The 20,223-nt window shown below is 48.7% G+C and overlaps 1 protein-coding gene across 6 annotated transcripts in view; it reads right to left on the minus strand.

The window, feature by feature from the left end:
- The window catches only part of LOC144668701 (paired box protein Pax-2-like), a 197,631-nt gene that overhangs the window by 67,298 nt on the left and 110,110 nt on the right, over positions 1 to 20,223 (minus strand). The window contains exons 8-9 of one of the 6 annotated variants that reach the window (XM_078531033.1): positions 8,194 to 8,213; positions 1,667 to 1,674 (exon numbers count right to left, since the gene is read on the minus strand). The exons of the other annotated variants lie outside the window; for them this stretch is intronic. Coding sequence (XP_078387159.1) covers positions 1,667 to 1,674; positions 8,194 to 8,213 — 28 coding nt within the window. The remainder of the gene's footprint in view (positions 1 to 1,666; positions 1,675 to 8,193; positions 8,214 to 20,223) is intronic. 6 annotated transcript variants of the gene reach the window in all.

The raw sequence follows: 20,223 nt of genomic DNA on the forward strand, positions 1-20,223 counted from the left end.
GCTTTCAAATCCAGATTTATTAATTAACTTAATTTAAATTTCACCAGCTACCATGGTCCCAAGTCCTTACATCATTAGCTTGGTTCATAAGACAGCTAGTCTAGTGACATTCCACTTTACCGCCAACACTTGTGCTTATGTGTCTGTGTCACTGGTTTGGGGGGAACTTGATCCAGAATCAAGCATGCCACCAACTGAATCATCAATGGCAATAGTCTTCAATTGGTCAGTGTACAAATTGGCTGCTGTGTTTGCTAATTACAGCAGTAGCTACAAAACATACTTGTGAAAGAGAAATAGAGTTAACATTTCAGGTCAATGACCTTTCATCACTGTTACTCCCTCCACAGACACTGCCCGACCTGCTGAGTATTTCTAGCATTTTCTGTTTATATTATAAAAATACTTCCTTGAATTTAAAGCACCCTGGGATGTCCTCAGGATGTGAAAGGTGCAACATAAAGGCAAGTCCTCATATTCAAAATGAGCACGCATAGTTACAACCGGATGTCTGTTACCCGAGCCTCTGAAAGCACAGCAGATTTGTGCTTGGGGATGATAGTGTTTGGAGAAATCAGTTAGGGTGACTCCTGTTCATACACAACCTGCCGCTCTGCGTATAGCAGCTGTCTACTCAATCTGGCATGTAGAGTAGCTGACTGTTTATAGGAGTTACTCCCTCAGTACTGCACAGTGTGTCGCTGACTGTTTATCACAGGTGTCTTCTCTTCTTGCTGCAATATCTATTTATATCAGGTATTGACAGGGTCTAGGTTTGCTTTCCGGCTGCTTGGAGATGTTGCTGAGCAGAAGGGGGGCAGCCAGAGGTTGATCTTTCCCTTGCTTGCACCGCACAAGTAAGAAATCTATGTGAAAATACTGAACTAAACAAGAATCGATCTGTAGAGAATTTGTTCCAGAAATGTATTAGAAGATGACTTAATAGGCATCCTGAGAGAAACAACCGCAGCTGATTGACATGAGGTGCTACGAGTAAACAGAGAAAGACGCACAATTATCTGACACATCCAGATGACCACAAAGCTCCCCAGGTGTCCATGTCACAAGTGATTCAGCTCTGCCTCAGCAATGAAATAACATTCCTGTCAAACACTTCACTGTCCAGCTCAAGATTCACTTCATTTTCAAATTCTCTATCTTCATTCAATATCCTCACCTCTCTGGCCTTCCCAGGAAACAGCTCACTGGTTGCCAGCTACTCTCCAGTTCTTTGAGCGTGTGGCCATTTGACCAGGAGGGCATCACAGCCACGTAAGAACACAAGAAACAGGAGGAAGATTAGGCCATTTGGCCTCTCAAGCCTGCTCCACCTTCCAATAAGACCATGGCTGAACTGACTGCAACCTTAACTCCACTTTCTGCCTGGCCCCCCATAACCCTTGGCTCTCTAGCAGATTAATAAAAACTGTCTAACTCAGCCTTGCATATATTCAACGACTCAGCCTCCACTGTTCCCTGGGGTAGGAGAATTCCAATGATTACAATTCTCTCAGAGAAGAAATTCCTCCTCATCGCCATCTTAAAGGAGAGAGCCATCAGTTTTAAGTTGTGCCCCTTGGTTCTAGATTTCCCCATGAGGGGAAACATCCTCTCAGCATCTACCCTGTCAAGCACCTCAAAATCTTATATGTTTCAATAAGATCACCTCTTATTCTTCTAAACTCCAATGAGTATAGGCCCAACCTGCCCAACCTTTCCTCATAAGGAAACCCCTTCATCTCAGGAATCAACCTAGCAAAGCTTCTCTGAACTGCTTCCAATGCAAGTATATCCCTCCTTAATTAAGGAAGCCAAATATAGAATGTGTGTGATCACTTTTGGTCACCTGTCTGAATATCTCCTTTGACTCAGTGTCAATTTTTGATAATGCTCCTGTGAAATGTTTTAATACATTAAATGTGTTAGAAAGAAAGACATGCATTTATGGCTTTCATGGCTTACGGACATTCCAAAGTGCTTTACAGCCAATTAATTTGTTTTGCAGTATAGTCACTGTTACAGTGTAGGAAGCATGGCAGCCAACTTGCACACAGCAAGCTCCCACAAACAGCAACATGATATTGACCAAACAATCTATTATAGATATGTTTTTTGAGGAATAACTACAGGCCAGGACACTGGGGATAACTCCCTTGCCTTCCTTCGAAATAGAGCCATGGATTCTTTTAAGTCCATCTGGATGTTCAATGTCATCTGAAAGCACCCTCTGACAGTTCATCACCTCTTCAGTACTACACTGAAGTGGCAGCCTAGAGTTTGAGCTCAAGTCTCTGAAGTGGGACTTGAACCCACAGCGTTCTGGCTCAGAGCCAACAATGCTACCATTGACATCAGAAAGTGAAACTGCGACAAGAAAAATAATTTCTCATGCACATTTAAAGATATAGTCTAAAGCCTTGAATTTCCTATTTGCTATATTAGTTATTCCGATCAGCCATGGTCTTATTGAATGGTGCAGAAGGCTTGAAGGGCTGAATGGCCCACTCCTGCTCCTAAGTCCTTTGTTCCTTATTGTGTTTGGTCAGCATTTCTTTACTAGCTTCATGTCACCACAAAGATACCAAGTGCAGGAATGTAATACAACTGCATTAGTAACTGTTTGCAAATATGATGAACACTTGTTCCTTGCCTCACCTCTCTGTAAATGTTCTATAATATATACTGGCTTAATAAAAAGGAATTTGTCAAATAGATCTCTTTATTTGTTTTCCACTGAGTGCCCACTCAAATAAGTGTATCGCAGTGCAGCCAGACTGAACACAGCGGTGTGCTAAGTGGTGAGGGTTGCTGATCCTCTACTAGGTCTGGCTGTGGTGAGATGATGATGATGTGAATGAACTGTACTGAATGATCTCAGGCAGTGTTTATATTGATTGCTACCACACTTGACTCTGTACAGTTTGACATCAGTCAGTATTAACGTTCTGATAAGCAACGCCAGGGTCTATATTAGATCAAACAATCGAATTATGAAGCAAGTCACATCGCTACAGGTTTGACACCCGAGAGGTCTTGACCTCCCCACAGGTGACTGCGCAATTCTATTGCTTGAGGGGTTTAAGCATTTACCTGCTCATTGATTGGCCAACAGCTTTCAAATATTAAAGAGTCTCTCCGCTGTTGAGTGTGTGACTGCCCAGGGTCCATTTACTGCCATCACCATAAGGAAGCATTTGTTTCAGCTAATAAATCATCAGTTATCTGACTGAAGATAATTCCTCCACTTGTAAACTAGGTGCAGAACAGCTTGTGCAGTACAACCATCAGACCTATATATCCACTGGTGCCCATTCACAACAGAGAAAATGACACTGAATGCAATAGGAGACAAAAAAAACACTTCCACAGCCATATCCTGAGGGTATCTTTACACTCCAGGGTACATTATATAAATCCCCAAAGCAAGTTATCTTCCATTGAGATGATAAATCAGTAACAAGGCAAGCAATGGTCACCGGACCACACAGCATTTTCCTTTGAATATTTATACACTTTCTCCCGGGCGTCATACAACAAGAGCAACAACTTGCATTACTATAGCGCTTTGAACAAACACCAAACCAAAGAAGGCATCAAGTCGACCAGAGGTTTGGGCCAAAGAGGTGGGCTTCAAGGAGAATCTTAAAAAACTAGAAGTAGTTGGGATTTAGGCAACTCAATCAAAAGTCACCGAGGGTGGGGTTAAAGGGAATGGGCTGGTGGGTGTTGCAAACACAAAAGGCAAAAATCAGAGGAATGGAGACTGGGCAGGAAAGTTTTGGAATAGTCAAGTCTTGAACAGACAAAGTCATGAATGAACATTTCAGCAGCGGATTAACTAATTAGGGGCAGAGTCAGCTGATATAATGGAGGGAGAAGTCGTATTTTATAAATAGTCTGTTCCTCTCCCCTGTATACATTATGATACTCTGTGTTTCACTGACGGTCTCCCTCTCCCTGTGTATATTACAGTACACTGTGCTTCACTGACAGTCTCTCTCCCTGTATATATTATAATACACTCTGTCTCACTGACAGTCTTCCTCTCCCTATATGTTTCATAGTACACTCTTTGTCACTGACAGTCTCTCTCTCTCTCCCTGTACATATTATAATTCACTGCATTTCACTGACAGTCTCTCTCTCCCTGTATATATTATAATATTGTTTCACTGACAGTCTCTGTCTCCCTGTATATATCATAATACACTGTGCTTCAGTGATGGTCTCACTCTCCCTGTATATGTTTTAATACACTGTGTTTCACTGACAGTCTCTTTCTCCCTGTATATATTACAATATAGTGTGGTTCACTGACAGTTTCTCCCTTTATATGATGTAATAGTGTTTCACTGACAGTCTCTCTCACTGTATATATTATAACACACTGTGTTGCACTGACAGTCTCCCTCTCCCTGTATATATTGTAGTACACTGTTTTTCACTGACAGTCTCTCTCTTTTCCTGTACATATTACAATCCACTGTGTTTCATTGAATGTCTCTCTCTCCCAGTACATATATCCCACCAACTCCAGCATGATGCCACCACCAAACACATCTTCTCTTCACCCCCCCTGTCGGCATTCCGCAGGGATCGTTCCCTCCGGAACACCCTGGTCCATTCCTCCATCACCCCCTACACCTCAATCCCCTCCCACGGCACCTTCGCATGCAACCGCAGAAGGTGCAATATCTGCCCCTTTACTTCCTCCCTCCTCACCGTCCAAGAGCCCAAACACTCCTTTCAAGTGAAGCAGCACTTCACTTGCACTTCCCTCAATTTAGTCTACTGCATTCACTGCTCCCAATGCAGTTTCCTCTACATTGGAGAGACCAAACGCAGACTGGGTGACCGCTTTGCGGAACACCTTCGGTCTGTCCGCAAGCATTACCCAGACCTTCCTGTCGCTTGCCATTTCAACACCCCACCCTGCTCTCTTGCCCACATGTCCGTCCTTGGCCTGCTGCATTGTTCCAGTGAAGCTCAACGCAAACTGGAGGAACAGCACCTCATCTTCCGATTAGGCACTTTACAGCCTTCCGGACTTAACATTGAGTTCAACAACTTCAGATCATAAACTCACTCCTCCATCCCCACCCCCTTTTTTAATAATTATTATATATTTTTGATATATTGTTTTTCTTTTCCCACCTATTTCTATTGTTATTTATTTCCAGCCATTGTTTTATCTCCACCTTTCAGCCTGTTTCGATCCCTTCCCCCCACCGCACCCCCACTAGGGCTATCTGTGCCTTGCTCATCCTGCTTTCTACCCTTAATGTCACCATTAGCACATCCTTTAGCTAATATCACCAACGTCAACACCCCTTTGTCCTTTTGTTTATGACATCTTTGGCAATCTCTCCTTCGCCTCCACCTATCACTGGCCCTCTATCCAGCTTCATCCAGTCCAACCCCCCCTTAAACAGCTTATATTTCACCACATTTCTATTTCTCTTTAATTCTGATGGAGAGTCATACGGACTCGAAACGTTAACTCTGTCTTCCTCTCCACAGATGCTCTCAGACCTGCTGAGTTTTTCCAGAAATTTTTGTTTTTGTTTCAGATTTCCAGTATTCGCAGTGTTTTGCTTTTATATGATAATACAGTGTTTCACTGACAGTCTCATTTTCCCTGTATATATTGTAATACGCTGTTTCTCACTGACAGTCTCTAACCCTGTACATATTATAATACACTGGGTGGAATTGTCCCAGATTTCCATTAAGTGCTGTAGCGGGCGAGTAAAACAATGTTTTACCCACTGGCCGCAATGGTGGCTTCTCATGCCATACTGTCACAAACCCACCTCATTAATTATGCATTCCTGGGAATCACACTGTTTCCATGGCGGCCGGGCTCTCATTCGCCCGCCACGGTATCACCTCACTGCTTCATCATGCCGGGCACCATATTTAAAGCCAGCTGCGCGCACACCTCTTAGTGGTTCCAGCCCAGGGCTGCTGCATGGAAGACATGGCCCTGAAAGGCAAGAAGACTGCAGCCCCCCAGGTTCAATAACGCATCCCTCCAGTGGCTTTAGGACACAGTGGAGGCCCGCTGTGATGTCTTCTACCCCCGCTCTGGCCACAGGATAGGCAGCAACCTCACTCATCTGGCTTGGGAGGCATTGGCAGCGGTGGTCAGCGCCAACTCCCTGCAAACGTGGACAGCCACCCAGTGCCGCAAGAGGATGAATGGTCTCCTCCGTCCCACCAGGGTAAGTCACTCTTCTCATTGCTCTCAACTCACACACTCACAAACCCATCACACATCCACAGGGCCCTCACTCACTGCCGGTTCAAAGGAATTCACCATTCACTCTCTCACACCCAACTTCATTGTCCTCACCCCGTCCATGGGACCACTCACCACCCACACAGGCCAGGCACACTTGTTATCTGGCCTGGCAGGCATCCTGCTTACACTCTCCCCATCTCTATTCATGCAGGACAAGCTGGCACACAACAAGAGGGAGAGGTCGCAGGCTGGTGGAGGAATGCCTGAACTCAAGGTCCTCATGGACTTTGAAAACAGAGCCATCTAGCTGGTTGGTGAGGGCCTGGACTGTTCCTGTGCTGACGGTGAGGTCAGCGCTGCTCAACCAAGTGAGGGTCCAGCAGTGCAGCATCCATCAGACAACCAGGCTGTGAGTGATGTGTCCTGTTTCACAGGCCACTGCCATGCACCAATTATCTCCCCTTGCTTTCACAGGCACATCTGGGAAACAGGCAAGAAAGTCCACGACCCAGGGCCTCCAATCAAGCCCTGAGGGAAGCTCAGAAGAGGAAGCCGCCAAAATCTTCCTTGAAGTCCCGTCACAGCGCTCACCCACACCCTCCACCAGCGCAGACACACACCTCGCTTGGACCTAGCTTTAGAGTAGCCTCGGGGTCACGATCTGGTGAGCACATCGCACTGTCTGATCCACAGCAGGTGGAGGCAGGGACTTCCCAGGTCCCCGGCACTCGGGGGACAGCTGGAGGCCAGAACGTTGCTGAGTCTGAGTCAGATGAGGAGCCTCTGGACTCGGTCATGTCACAGTTGTTGGAGCTGCAAAGGCAAGCCAGGAACATCAGGAAGGGATGTCCGCTACACTCCTCAGTTGCAAGGCACAATGGAGGAGTCCGCCTTCAGTCTGAAGTGATAAGGCTGGCATTTCAATGCACTGAGGTCAACGCTGCCAGGTTGGTGGCCACCGTGGAGACCTTTGTCCAGGACATTGCTCCTGCACTGCTGCGCAGGTTGAAAACCATCGCTGATGCCATAGTTGGCCTCCAACAGTGTGTATGGGAGACGGGTGCGGGCAGTCTGATCTCACTCCAGCTGTGAGGGCCTCCCGAGTGTGCCTGCCTCATCTGTCCAGTGCGAGAGACTCATCGCCATCACCCACACCTTCGAGGACCTCCTCACCCTCATCACTGTTGACGTCCTCCTCATTGGAGGAGACCTTCAGCTCCTGCATCTCCTCTTCAGCCAGCCCCTCTCCCCATTGCAGCGCCAGGTTATTAAGGACGCATGAGGTGACAACGATGTGTGACACCCTCTGTGGACTGTATTGCAGGGCTTCACCAGCCCGGTCCAGGCACCGGAACCTCATCTTTAGTCCGATGGTTTGCTCCACCAAGTTGTGAGTTGCAGCATGAGCCTCGTTATACCTTCACTCTGCTGCAGTCTGAGGCCGCCACACAGGTGTCATCAGCCATGGCCTCTGTGGGTAGCCCTTATCCCCGGGAGCTATCGCTGCAGCCTCTGTGGACCCTGGAAGACATCAGGGATCTGTGACCGACTGAGAATGTAGTAGTCGGGGACATTCCCTGGGAACCGTGTGCAGACCCGTAGGATGTGATTGTGGTGGTCGCACACTAGCTGCACGTTCAGTGAGTGGAATCCCTTGCGGTTTACAAAGTTGACCACGTATTGCGACCAAGATATGAACGCCATGTGAGTGCAGTTGATGGCACCCTGCACCTGTAGGAAACCCGAGATCTGGAAAAATCCAATCGCTCTTGCATCCTGGTTTTCTTGGTCCTGGGTGAAATGCAAAAGTTATGTCCCCCCACAAAGATGACATCCGTGACCTCATGGATGCATTTGTGGGTGGAGGCTTGAGAAATCGCACAGGGGTCACCTGTGGAGCCCTGAAAGAAGCCACTGGTGTAGAAATTGAGCACCGCTGTCACTTTCACAGCCACTGGCAGTGGATGCCCTCCATGTCCCCGTGATGCCAAATCCTGCAGCAGGAGGCAGATGTGACTGACCAGTTCCCTAGACATGCGCAGTCTTTGGCAACATTCGTTGTCGGTCATCTGCAGAAATGAAAGGCGGCGTCTATAGACCCTGGGCCTAGCTCGGCGCTTGGCCAGCGATGACTCGCTGTGGCTCTTCAGTGGCGTGTGTGGGAGCCCCAACCACCCATTCTTCCTGAGAGTGCTGCTCCTCCCTCTGCGCAGACAGGCGCCTCAGTCACTCTCTCCTCCATAATCTCCTTTCTCTGTACACCACGAGGCATACAGCTTGTTCATCAGGCTCCATGATCCTGATGTTCTCCTCCTGCTGGATGAAAGAGTGAGATGCGTGGGTTAGTTTGGGTGTACTAAGAAATCTGAAGGCCCTTTAATGCATCTCAGGGAGTGCTGGCCATCACTTGGATGGCCAGAGATTAGTGCGCTGCATGGCTGCCCCAAACCCCACCCACCTCCGTCCCACTCCACCTGACCGATTCGCAGCAGCTTTGCCCATTGGACTGCAGGCTGTGCTCTCAGCTCAGGCACAGGCATTCTCCTAATCCACACTGCAAGGCTGCCCTGTTAGCTTGAACCATGGGGGAGACTGGTCCAAACCGGGATGATGACATTGCACAGGGGCTGTGAGTGTCTCCAACAGTGACTGCTCCATGGCCCAGCTTTAGCAAGGAGATTGTACAACGTACCCAGTCGTCCAACTGTTCTGCAGTCCACTAAAACACTCGTTAGTTTTCAGTCTGTGCCCGAGGGGTGAAAAGCTCTGGAGCATTTGGTGGCACTTTGATGTCTCTGTGTTGCTTGACTGGGCAGATAATCTAGAGGTCCGTATCAATGTGGCTGCGTCTGAACTGTCTCAGCAGTGGAGGAATGGTCACTTTATACAAGGTTTCCCTAATGCTTCCCTCACTTCCCTCCCCTCCAACCACACGTGCTTATGCCCTACCATCAACCATAGGGCAGCCCTTGTTCCCACACCTCCGACGTGCCTTAACCTAGAAGTCCAACAGGAGACCGGGGCGAGGGCAGCACAACCTTACTGTGTGCTCACCTCCGAGTTCCCCTCAAAGTGCAGCCTGTCAAATGCATGGCCTATATGTGCTGTTGTGAAACATGTCGGTGTGATTGCTCTGATGATCCAGCGTTGCAGGGGGAGGAGGGGATGAGTCCAGCAGCCTGGCCTGATAATGATATAGAGATGCATAACAAGGAGGTTCCCGATGTCCGATGGTGGGAAACGCGGCCCGCCATCGACAGGCTGACTGGATGATTGCAAACAGGTTTCACGATGCCATGAAACCAATTTCTGGCCATATTTTTCACTCGTACCACTGAGCACGCCCGCGGCAGGGGCACGGATGATTCAGCCCACTGTGTTTCACTGACAGTCTCCCCCTTTGCTTGTATAGAATAACCCTGCTCTGGCTGCAGGATGGGCAGCAACATCACTTATCCAGCATGGGAGCCAGTGGTCAGCGCAAACGCATTGGGAAAGAGGACAGGCACCCAGTGCCGCTACAGAATAAATGATCTCCTCCATTCCGCCAGGGTAACTCACTCTTCCCATCACTCTCAACTCACACACTCACAAACCCATCACACATCCACAGTGAGCTCATACATGAAAGGACAACACCACTAACTCTCACCCACTCCCTCACATCTCCATCAGGCTCATACCCTCCCGAGCTCGTGGCCTCATCCTGTCCATGTCTCCGCTCACCACACAAACATCCCACACAGAGCCATGTGTCCTGCTCACACTCTCTCCAGCTGTTTTCATACAGGAGAAACTGGCTCAGAGCAGCAGGGAGAGGTCCCAGACCGGGGTTTGAGTGACCCACATTAGGCCCCTCACTCACTTCGAGGAGTGTGCCCTCGTGCTGACTGGTGAGGATGTGGACCGTATCTGCGGTGACTCTGAGATCGGCGGCGAACACCCTCATGAGGATCCTGCACCACATCATCCATCTCTCAATGTAACTGTGAGGCTCTCTCTCCTGTTTTTGACTCTGCTGCCATGCACTAATTATCTCTACTTTGGTTCACAGGGAGCTCTGCCAAGCGACCGACACCCTCAGCCAGCCAGTCCCTCAGCTCCATCCAGATCCTCACCTCCAGCCAAGAGGACTCCTCCTCCATTGAAGAGCTGGAAATAAGTAACCTGGAAGACCCGTCACAGCGCTTACCCACACCCTGCACCAGCGCAGAAACACACACCTCGGTGGGACCTAGATCTAGAGCAGGCTCGGGTTCACAATCTGGTGGTCACTGCACGGACACGTGTCCACAGCAGGAGGAGGCAGGTTCAGCCCAGCTCCCTGGCACTCAGGGGGCTGCTGGGGAAGAGGCATCAGTGAGGCCCGAGTCAGATGACAAACCTTTGGATTCGGCCTTCCAACTCATCCTGGAGAGTCAGCAGAAGGTGGGGGAACATCACACAGAGCTGTTGGAAGCCCTCAATAGAGTGACACGCAAGTTGGAGGAGTGCGTCTGCCTGCTCTCTGATGAAGTGGTGCCCACATGTGTGTGTATTGAGGTCTCCATGGGGAGGACGATGGACACCATGGAGACCCTGGTCCAGCAGAATGCGGAGGTGTGTGCAGGACTGCACTGCATCGTGGGAGCCATGGGTGAGTTCCTGCAGTGGCAACGCGAGAGGGAAACGGGGCATCTCAACATCCTCCAGGTGCTCCTTCCCCTCAAGGAGTCAGGCTGGGGCCCTCGGGCACCCGAAAGGGAGATGGAGGGGCAGCTGGGCACCCCTGGATCATCCACTCAGGAATCTCAGAGGATGTCCTCGCCCCTTGAGGCCCCTTTGCCTGTGACCCCCTCTGTCTTCATCCTCTGTCACCACAGAGGGAACAGCTGGCCTACAGGTAGACAGCCAGAGCAAGCCGGGGCCACCAAGGACTCTGCTCTCCAGAGGACCCATGCTGAAGTCATCAGAGGCAACAGGGCCAACCATTACACAAGCTGTCTCCACCCCTGCTGCAGATGTCAGGGCAGCACCTAGAAGTCAAAAGTTAAGAAATTCTGATTACAGTTGGTTGCACGGGTGAACATATTTTGTCACTTTATAATCCAAAAATATATTCACTTTCACTGAATAATGTGTAATGGTGTCTTTCAGCTTCATTTACAGGCTTCGCGAATCCTCCCCCTGCATTCCCCACCCCCCCATTAGCAGTTCAGCTGCACACAGCCGGCTCACGAGTGATTCTGGAGGGAGAGGTGTGTGTGTGTCAGGGCCTTTCAGAGCCTCATGCAAGCCTCTCCCACGCACACGGATCCTTCACCCATCACACTCATCTCACTGTCCCGAGCATTTTGAATGCTACCTGCTGGAGTTCACTTTCAGTTGTCCATCTGAGCCTGACCTGCATCTCCACCCACCCACTGACCTCACTCCCATGCAGCACCTGATCTCACCCACGATGACTGTCCTTTCACTTTCGATTTAGCCAGCATAGTAGTGCTAAAAGTTTTCTTGCCCTCCTCCATCCGTTCCTCTTCCCCAGGCACCCATTTCCTGTCCCCAGTCACTGATAACCCCCCTGGCATCACCTTCCACCTCCCCACTCTGACCTCTCAGCTAAGACCCTTTTTTTTCAGGAATGTCCAGGGAAACGTGTACGTTCCCTTCCTTCCCGAAAATCCCCCCCCCCATCCATGTTAACTTCCCGACCTCCTCTTCCCACCCCCCCAGGTTCATGTCTGCCTCCAAGTCCCCACCAAGCACCCTCGCATTCACTTCTACCGATATTATTGCACTCTGAGCCCCCCACCCTCCCGCCTCACTGTGGCCTTGGTCATTTTCATCTTTCCTTCTTACGACGCTGACCCCCAATTCACTACCCAGGAGGCAATCATGTTCTTAACAGAGCCCTCCCTTATAAGGTCACCTGGACATCGCCCCCCTCCGGACTCCTTCCCCCCTTGGAACTCCTTGCCGACCCCAGACTCCTCCCCCCTCACAACCCCAAACTCCCCCGCTCCCCACCTTAGTCCTTCCCCCTTCCAAACTCCTTCCTCCACCCTAGCTTCTTCCTCCAGCCTTACTCCTTCCCCTCTCTGGATTCCTTCCTTCCCCCCGGACTCCTTCCCCTCTCTGGGCTCCATCCTCCTCCGGACTCCTTCCTCCCGCCTGGATTCCTTCCTCCCCCCCGGACTTCTTCCTTCCCTGGACTCCATGCCATCTCCAGGCTCCTTCCTTCCCTGGACTCCTTCCCCACTCCGAACTCCTTCCCTTATGATTCTTCCCCCCTTACACCTACCTCCCCAGTTGCCATCTTCTTCCCCGAAGCACTCCCTCCCCCTTTCTCAACCTCACCCCCCACAACACCTTTGTTCCACCCCTCCCAACCTCATCCCCCTGACACACCTTCCTCTCCCAGTCGATCCTAGCCCTTCCTCTCTCACCCCCCACGATACATCTCCCTCTCCCAAACACAGCTGCACCTTCCTCTCCACCCCCTTGACCATCATCCATTGTGAGCAGACCCTCAACAGTGACTTTCCACCTTCCGTGAGCTGCCTCATGGTGGAGCCATGTCTATGAGAATCCACTCAGCATGCCATGGGTGTTCCTCCAGTGTGCCATTGCTGTCGGGCTCCAGCATCTTCTGCTCCTCGGAGTCCGTGATATGAGCAAGACCCTGGCGGGTAGGTCCCGACTTCTGCACGTCACACATGTCAAGATGTGGTCTGCACATGCGTGTTTTCCTGCCAACATGCTCGGATGATTTAGCGAGGGGGATGATTCCAGTGAGCTGGGGTTATAACGATATGCAAATGTATTACAATGAGGTTCCTGACATCCAATGGCGGGAAATACGGCCCATAACTGCCGGGCAGAGCGGATGATCGCAAACTGGCTTCATGACATTGTGAAACCGATTTTTTTCATTCATTCACAGGATGTGGCCGTTCCTTCACTGTTGCTGGGTCAGAATCCTGGAACTCCCTCCCTAACAGCACTGTGGGTGTACCTACACCACATGGACTGCAGCGGTTCAAGAAGGCAGCTCACCACCACCTTCTCAAGGGCAACTAGGGATGGGCAATAAATGCTGGCCCAGCCAGCGAAGCCCACCTCCCATAAATGAATAATATTTTTCAAAATACACTGTTTCTCACTGACAGTCTCTCCCCCTCCCTGTACATGATACACTGGCCAGAATTTTCCTGCCCTTCACGCCAGTGGGAGCTTCTGGTCCCACCGATGTGAACAAAGATTTCAATGGGCAGAATCTTCTGGTTGACGTGCGGGGATGGGCCCGACATGCTGACGCGTAAAATGACGCGCAGTGACATCCGGTGTGCGTCCCAATGTCATTGGGCACCATCGCGATACTTTGTTCAGCGGGCGCGCGCCGGAGTTGGCTGCGCTCCCGCCAAAATATTAAGGGCCTATTAAGGCCGTTAAGAAATTAACGAAAGTCATTGAAAACGCTGCCCGTCCAACCTTAAGGCTGTCGGGACAGGCGAAAAGCCCAAGCCACCTTCGCGTTTTTCAGGAAACCTCATCCACGGGCGGGATGAGGTTTCCTGAAGCTTTTATAAAATAAATAAATAGATGTCCCCACCTTTACAAACATGTCAGTCACACGAGGGGACACGTTTGAATAAATTTTTGATTTGATTCTGTCATGATTTTATTCTGCATTCAATCTCCCTGAGGCAGCTCCGTGCCTCAGGGAGATCATTACGCTCGTTCACGCACATGCGCGAAAGAGCGCAGGCCCCGACTCTCCCTCCTCGCCCCGCCCGCACGGACAGCGCTGAGTCCTACCGGCCGCCCATGATGCTGGGTGGGTCTTAATTGGCCGGACTGCGTAAAATGGTGGCGCGGAGCCAATCGTGGGCGGGTGCTGGAAAATTGCAGTCACTGTGTTTCACTGACAGTCTAGGTCCCTGTATATATTATGATACACTGTGTTCAACCTGATTGTCTCTGTATCAGAAATATTAACAAGTGTAACCAATAACAGAATAAGAATTGCAGCCCACTGGGAATGGTGTTCTGCTTCCTCAGTTTCTGAAATGTTCAAGGTTGTAACTGAGCTTTGTGGCATAGTAGAGCGATATTCATATTCCGTTCACACCTTTGATACCTTTCCTACTGGCTTTGCCTCCACCCGCTAGAAAAGTCTAGGATTGAGTTTATAGTCATCCTACAGATGAAGACTCTTAGCAGCTACAACTGCTCACAAGTTCCTGTTCGTGTAATTTCCAGCTCCCCCCAGTGAGAGTGCGCACGCTAGATAGGACACCGAGCCTGGGTCAGACTGGTTCTTTCACATAGTCCATACAGTTCAAAACATGTATAACAATAATTGTGAGGTTTCTCCCAAGTGCTTATGAGGCATCAACTTTAAAAACTTGTTGATTGAGAAACTACGTTGAAATGGCTATGTTTATATCGCGGTGACAGATTGGCTGAGAAAAGGAGCAAGAGTGGGAAAGAGACAGACAGGGTAAAAAGATTTGCATTAATGTTGCGCCATTCACATTCTCGGTCCCAATCTGCTTTACAGCTAGTGCTTTGCTTCTGAAGTGTAGCTGTTATAATTAGAAACAGCAGCCAATTTATACACAGCAAATAACAATGAAATTAAATATCTCTTGACACCTCTTAGGTGTATCGAGCATCCCGATCTTAATCGCTCTACCTCTCCATCTCGCTACCTCCCTTTCCTGTAAACCCCATCCCTGAATGCAGCAGTTTAAGAAAAAAATAATTCAGGGGATGTGGGCATCACTGACTAGACCAGCATTTATTGCCCTTGTTCAGAGGGCATCCAATCACATTGCTGTGGGCCTGGAGTCACATGTTGGCCAGACCAGGTAAGGCTGGCAGATTTCCTTCCCTAAAGCACCTAAGTGAACCAGATGGGTTTTAATAACAATCAACAACGTTTTCGTGGTCATCATTAGACTTTCAATCCCAGATTCTTGTTGAATTCAAATTTCACCATTGCCTGTGATGGGATTTGAACCCGGGCCTCCAAAGGATTACCCTGGGTCTCTAGAATACCAGTCCAGTAACATACCACTGCCTCCCAGTTTTGTGGGGGTGGGTTTGGAGGCGGGGCACGTTTTGTGCATGCACAGTTTACAGGGGCAACTGGCCAGTTAAATTATCAGCTGCTTCCACTCAAGAGGGATTTTGGTCGGCCAGAAGTGTGAAACTCAAAGTGTGCAGGTTAGAGCAGGCCTGAACATTGTGGGTTCTTTTGCATGGCCCAGGTGATCCTTTGGAGAGATAAGGTATCTATTTGGATCTGGTCCCGGGACACCTTTGATGGAGGTCAGGCGTCCTTTGGAATTGGTAAAAGTAGGCATAAATATGTGTAGATGGTTCATAAACTCATTACTGTCAAGCTCATATGAAGTGTCAACAGACCTGTCAAAATCAACAGTCAAGACTGTCAGAAGCACCTGTCAAAGGGAGCTGTCAAGCTTCCAAGGAATTTAAAAGCCCTGCCCTTTAAATCTTTGGGGAAAAAAATGGCTGGTAGGTTTAAAAAAATGATTGTTGTCTGTAAGCATAAGCCTGAGGGTTTCCATTCCTAGATTAGCGCGGCATGATTAATTTCACCACCATCCGTTTGTACAGTCCGATGCCTGCCATTTCAATTTGAGTGATAGTTACAAGTGGTTACAGAGTCTTTGATGTGGGTCCATAAATTCCAATGCTTGTTATAAGGGATTGTGCACTTGAATGAAATGTTTATTACAAGGATTTATTTAGTTGAAGGAATGTAAACGCAGTGGATGTTTTTTTTAATGAATGAGTGTTTTATTTCAATGTTTTGAAGTCTGCAATTGACACTGAAAGCATCATTTTATAAAACTTTATGTTTTCTCATCTCTGCATGGGTCCTGGGGTCTTCCCATGGTGGATGCTGGGTGACTTGGCATGGTAGGTGTAAGGGCATGGGGGTTGGCATGATTAGGCACTAAGTAGACATCGGGGCTATAAAGGGCTCTTGAGGGGTGGGTAAGGGGCATAGGTTGGCACGAAGGGTATGAGTTGGTATGAGCGGCAGGTGGTAGGCATGGTGTGGCTTGTGTTGGCATGGATGAGGCATTGGGGGTCTGTAGGGAGGTGAGGGGTAAGAGGGTGAGAGCTGGAGAGATATTTCACATTTTAATCTTGATTTTTAATTTTTGGACACGGTGCCAGAGACCTGAGGCAGGCCTTCTGCCCAGCCTGCCTCCACACTCGGTATCCTCCTCAATTCTTCCTGGGTTATCCCAACTTCTAATCCAGCCTGCGCCATCCGGACCGAAATTCCGGCACGCGGGCTGCCATTTTTAAAAGTTCAGTTCACGGAGCTGGGAATTCTCTCATTTCCATGGCCCCGAGCCTGGACAAAAATCGGGGCCTACGTTTCAGAATGTACTTACAGCCCTGGAGATAGCCCGAGGTCATGAAAAGGGCTATGTAAGTGCCAGGGGTTCTATTTTGACTTTTGCAGGGTCATCTGATGGAAAGTTCTGGGTGCATGGTTGCCCATTCTGGTGGCAAAGCAGTCCCCCCACCGTGATTTTGAGACCCTGGCTTCAGTGACATGCACCGGGCTCCAAATATGCACCCCGGCACATCTCGCCAACATAGGCCGAAGCTGCAGCCAGCAAGGGGGGAGGGGAGACATCACAACGGCGGAGGGTGGGGTCCCGGGGTGGTAATGGCCCAGATTACCCCTGGAGGTGCCCTCGGCTTCACCCTTGGCCACAGAAAGGATTCAAAACTGTGTAAAGGGGGTGAAGTTCAACTCCTGGGAGCCTAGTTTGCTCAAGTCCTGCCATGACCCTAGATCGTCTCTGCCAGTCCTGTGAACCCATGCCACTCTTGTCAGAACTTGTAAAACAAACGCCACATGCCTTCCTCCTTACTACCAGCTAACCACAAGTAACCCGAACAGTGCCCTTATTGCTTGGCATTATTCCCTGGTGTTACCAAAACCCATAACAGCATAACTTCCGATTAGCAAGACCAACACTATAGGATGTCTATTGGCACCTCCCCTAGCAATTTATTAATTATATTACAATAACGACCATGTCTCAGGTTCAATTTTACCACCCTTCATGGATCTCACTTTCTTGTAACACTCCTTGTACTTAAACGTCTCTCTTCCAAATTACTTGGGGCTGAATCTTCGGCTTGGCGAGTGGGGGCGGGGCCCGCCGAACTGTCAAAGGCCTATTAAGGCCATTTAACCTCAATTAAAATAATTAACGGAGCTGCCCGTCCAACCTTAAGGTTGACGGGGGGGCAGGCGAAGAGCCCAGGCGGCCTTCGCATTTTTCATGGAACCTCATCCACGGGCGGGATGAGGTTTCATGAATGATTTTAAATTTTGATAAAAATGTTTTATTGAAATTAATGCACATGCCCCAGCTCATGTGACAGTTTCCCATGAGGGGACGTGTCAGAAAAATTTTCTCCCCACTTTATGAAACTTTTTGGGCTTAAAACTAATCTCCCTGAGGCAGCTCTGTGCCTCAGGGAGATTTCTGCGCTCTTTCGCACGCATGCGCGAAAGAGTGCGCTCCTCCCGACTCAGCCTGCTCCCCCCCACCCGCACAGGGCCTGCCCACCGTAAAATGGGGGCGCGGCCCCAATTGGGGGCACCGATTGGGTCCACGCCTGTTCCACACCGCCTGCCCGACAGGCAGAAAATTCTGCCCTTAAATTCTTCCATTGCAAGTTGGCTAATATTCAAATTCTTCCAGGTGACTTATTCAAGCTCAATGCAAATTACGCCCCCCCCACCGCCCCCCACACCCCTCATCATCTGCTATGCAAATTCGTTCATTTTCATTCTAATTTCATAATTTTAATTTAGTCAAATGCAAATGTATTTGCCAGGAGAAAGCATATCCATCAACCAATCAAGTTGTTCCAAACCTTTTTTAAAACTGTTTTAGCAGGTCAAGGTTTTTTTGGTTCTTGGATTACCAAACATTGTCTGAAAATAAGGGGACATCCTTTTCCTGTACCTCATACCTGCACATCTGAGTTTGGCTCCTCCTGTAATGACCCAAACCTGCCTGTATATCTGGGTTCAAGTGATGTTTGTAAGTTCTCTGATACAGGCCCCATCAGATCTTAGGGCCTAGCACCTGGAGGCAAAGGGAGGAAAATCAGAAAATTCAGCTGAAAGGGTCTACAACAACAGGGTCGGCCCTTAGCTCAGGGTCTTCTGGTTGCCAATGAGAAACAACAGCTCGTGAGCCAGCAGCACAGACCCCTGGCCCAGCGAGAAAAGCAAACATAGCCATGGGTCCTCTGATCTGTGAAGCCTGCTTTTCCTTTCTCTGGGTGGCCCCTCTAAGTGCCTCTAACGTGGGAGGAAACCTAGACACAAGGGCCTGAAAACTCTCCATCTCATCTCCATGCCTTGCATCTTTGTAAATACAGGTACTGTGCTACTTTGGAGGAAGGACCAGGAATACTGGAGCAAGGTATGGGGGCCATAGATTCTCATCATAGGTCTCCTCTCCTTTGCACTCATGCTTTGTGTCTGGGCAGTACTGGGCAGAAATCTTAGTTGGTACTGTGCTAACCACCCAACTGATATTCAGCCCTATTGTCTACACATTGTCTACGCTACTATCCAAGACAAATTTCTGGTCTTCTCTGAGCACAAAGGACAAAGAAATCAAACCTATTGTGTTTTCTTTGCTATAGACTGAGACAGGAGTGCTGTGCTGAAGGAGTGCTGCACTCTCAGAGGTGCCATCTTCCAGCTGAGTTCTTAAACCAGTGCTCAGTCTGCTCTGTCAGGTGGACATAAAAGATTCCATGGCACTATTTGAAGAAGGAAAGGGCCATTCTGCCAGTGTACCGGTCAACATATGTCTCTCAACCAATGCCTAAAGCACATTATTGGGCTATTAATCTCATTATTATTGCTGGGACATTACTGTGCATAAATTGGCTGCCATGTATCCCACATTATAATGTCAGAAATACTTCATTGACTGTAAAGCACCTTGGAATGTTCTGCTATTGTGAAATATGCTTTATGTATCCTTCCTGTCCTTATAAAACAGCATATTCTCTAATTTATAGCAGACAGCATCAAAGGAAAATTGTCACAATATGATAAAAACTCTACATCTCGGTGCATTTGCTGTCCATCAAAGTGAGGCTCTCTGTCACACTTCAGGTGTCACCGATGGTTTCATGCAAATTTCTCTGACACAGTTTAAAAATATTAAAGAAACAAAGTGTTGCTGCTATTTTTCCTACAATTTTTATCTGAATATATTTTGCGCCTGCTTTTAATTATTTGTCAGTTCTAGTTGATCCCTCAACCCTTTTATGTGTCTCAAATTCCTGTGCAATCTGGAGGGGTTATTTTTCCCTCTGGAAAATACTCTTTCCGTATACTTTTAGCCAGTGCTTTCGTTATCGGAAGGCACGTCAAGCTCAGCTTTGAGGTACGGTTCGGTTTAACTATTAGCGTACTCAGATTGTACATTTGCAACCGCGCCAGCATAAGTCCTGTGCTGCAGGTGCCTCACAACATTGTCACAATGGAGAGGTCAAGCTAAGCCATCATCTCAAAAAATGTGAGCAATTCTCCGCTAAGGCTGACAGTCCCAACCCAATTTGCAAAGTTCCCTGATCAAACAAAAATAAATGTTGGCCTGAGGCTTTGCTTATTCGACAGTTAGGCTTTCTAGCCTTAAAGTGACACACTCCACTTTATTCTGCATCATCTGGTTTAACACTCCCGTCCTGAGGAAACAGTCTTGCTAAAGGGAAAGCATTTTTTTTTTTAAAATAATATATTTAAAAATGGAACTGAAAGGGATCGTACACCACACGTTCACATTCTGTTACAGGGTGATGGGGGAATGCATCTTGTTTCAGAGCCACAGCCTGGAAGCTGACAAGTACATCCCGATCTGAAACATTCCTGGACTCAACAGCAACTCAACTCCGAATGACCT

This window comes from Cetorhinus maximus, chromosome 27, assembly GCF_964194155.1.
Source record: "Cetorhinus maximus chromosome 27, sCetMax3.hap1.1, whole genome shotgun sequence".
In the NCBI taxonomy this organism is placed as follows: Eukaryota; Metazoa; Chordata; class Chondrichthyes; order Lamniformes; family Cetorhinidae; genus Cetorhinus; species Cetorhinus maximus.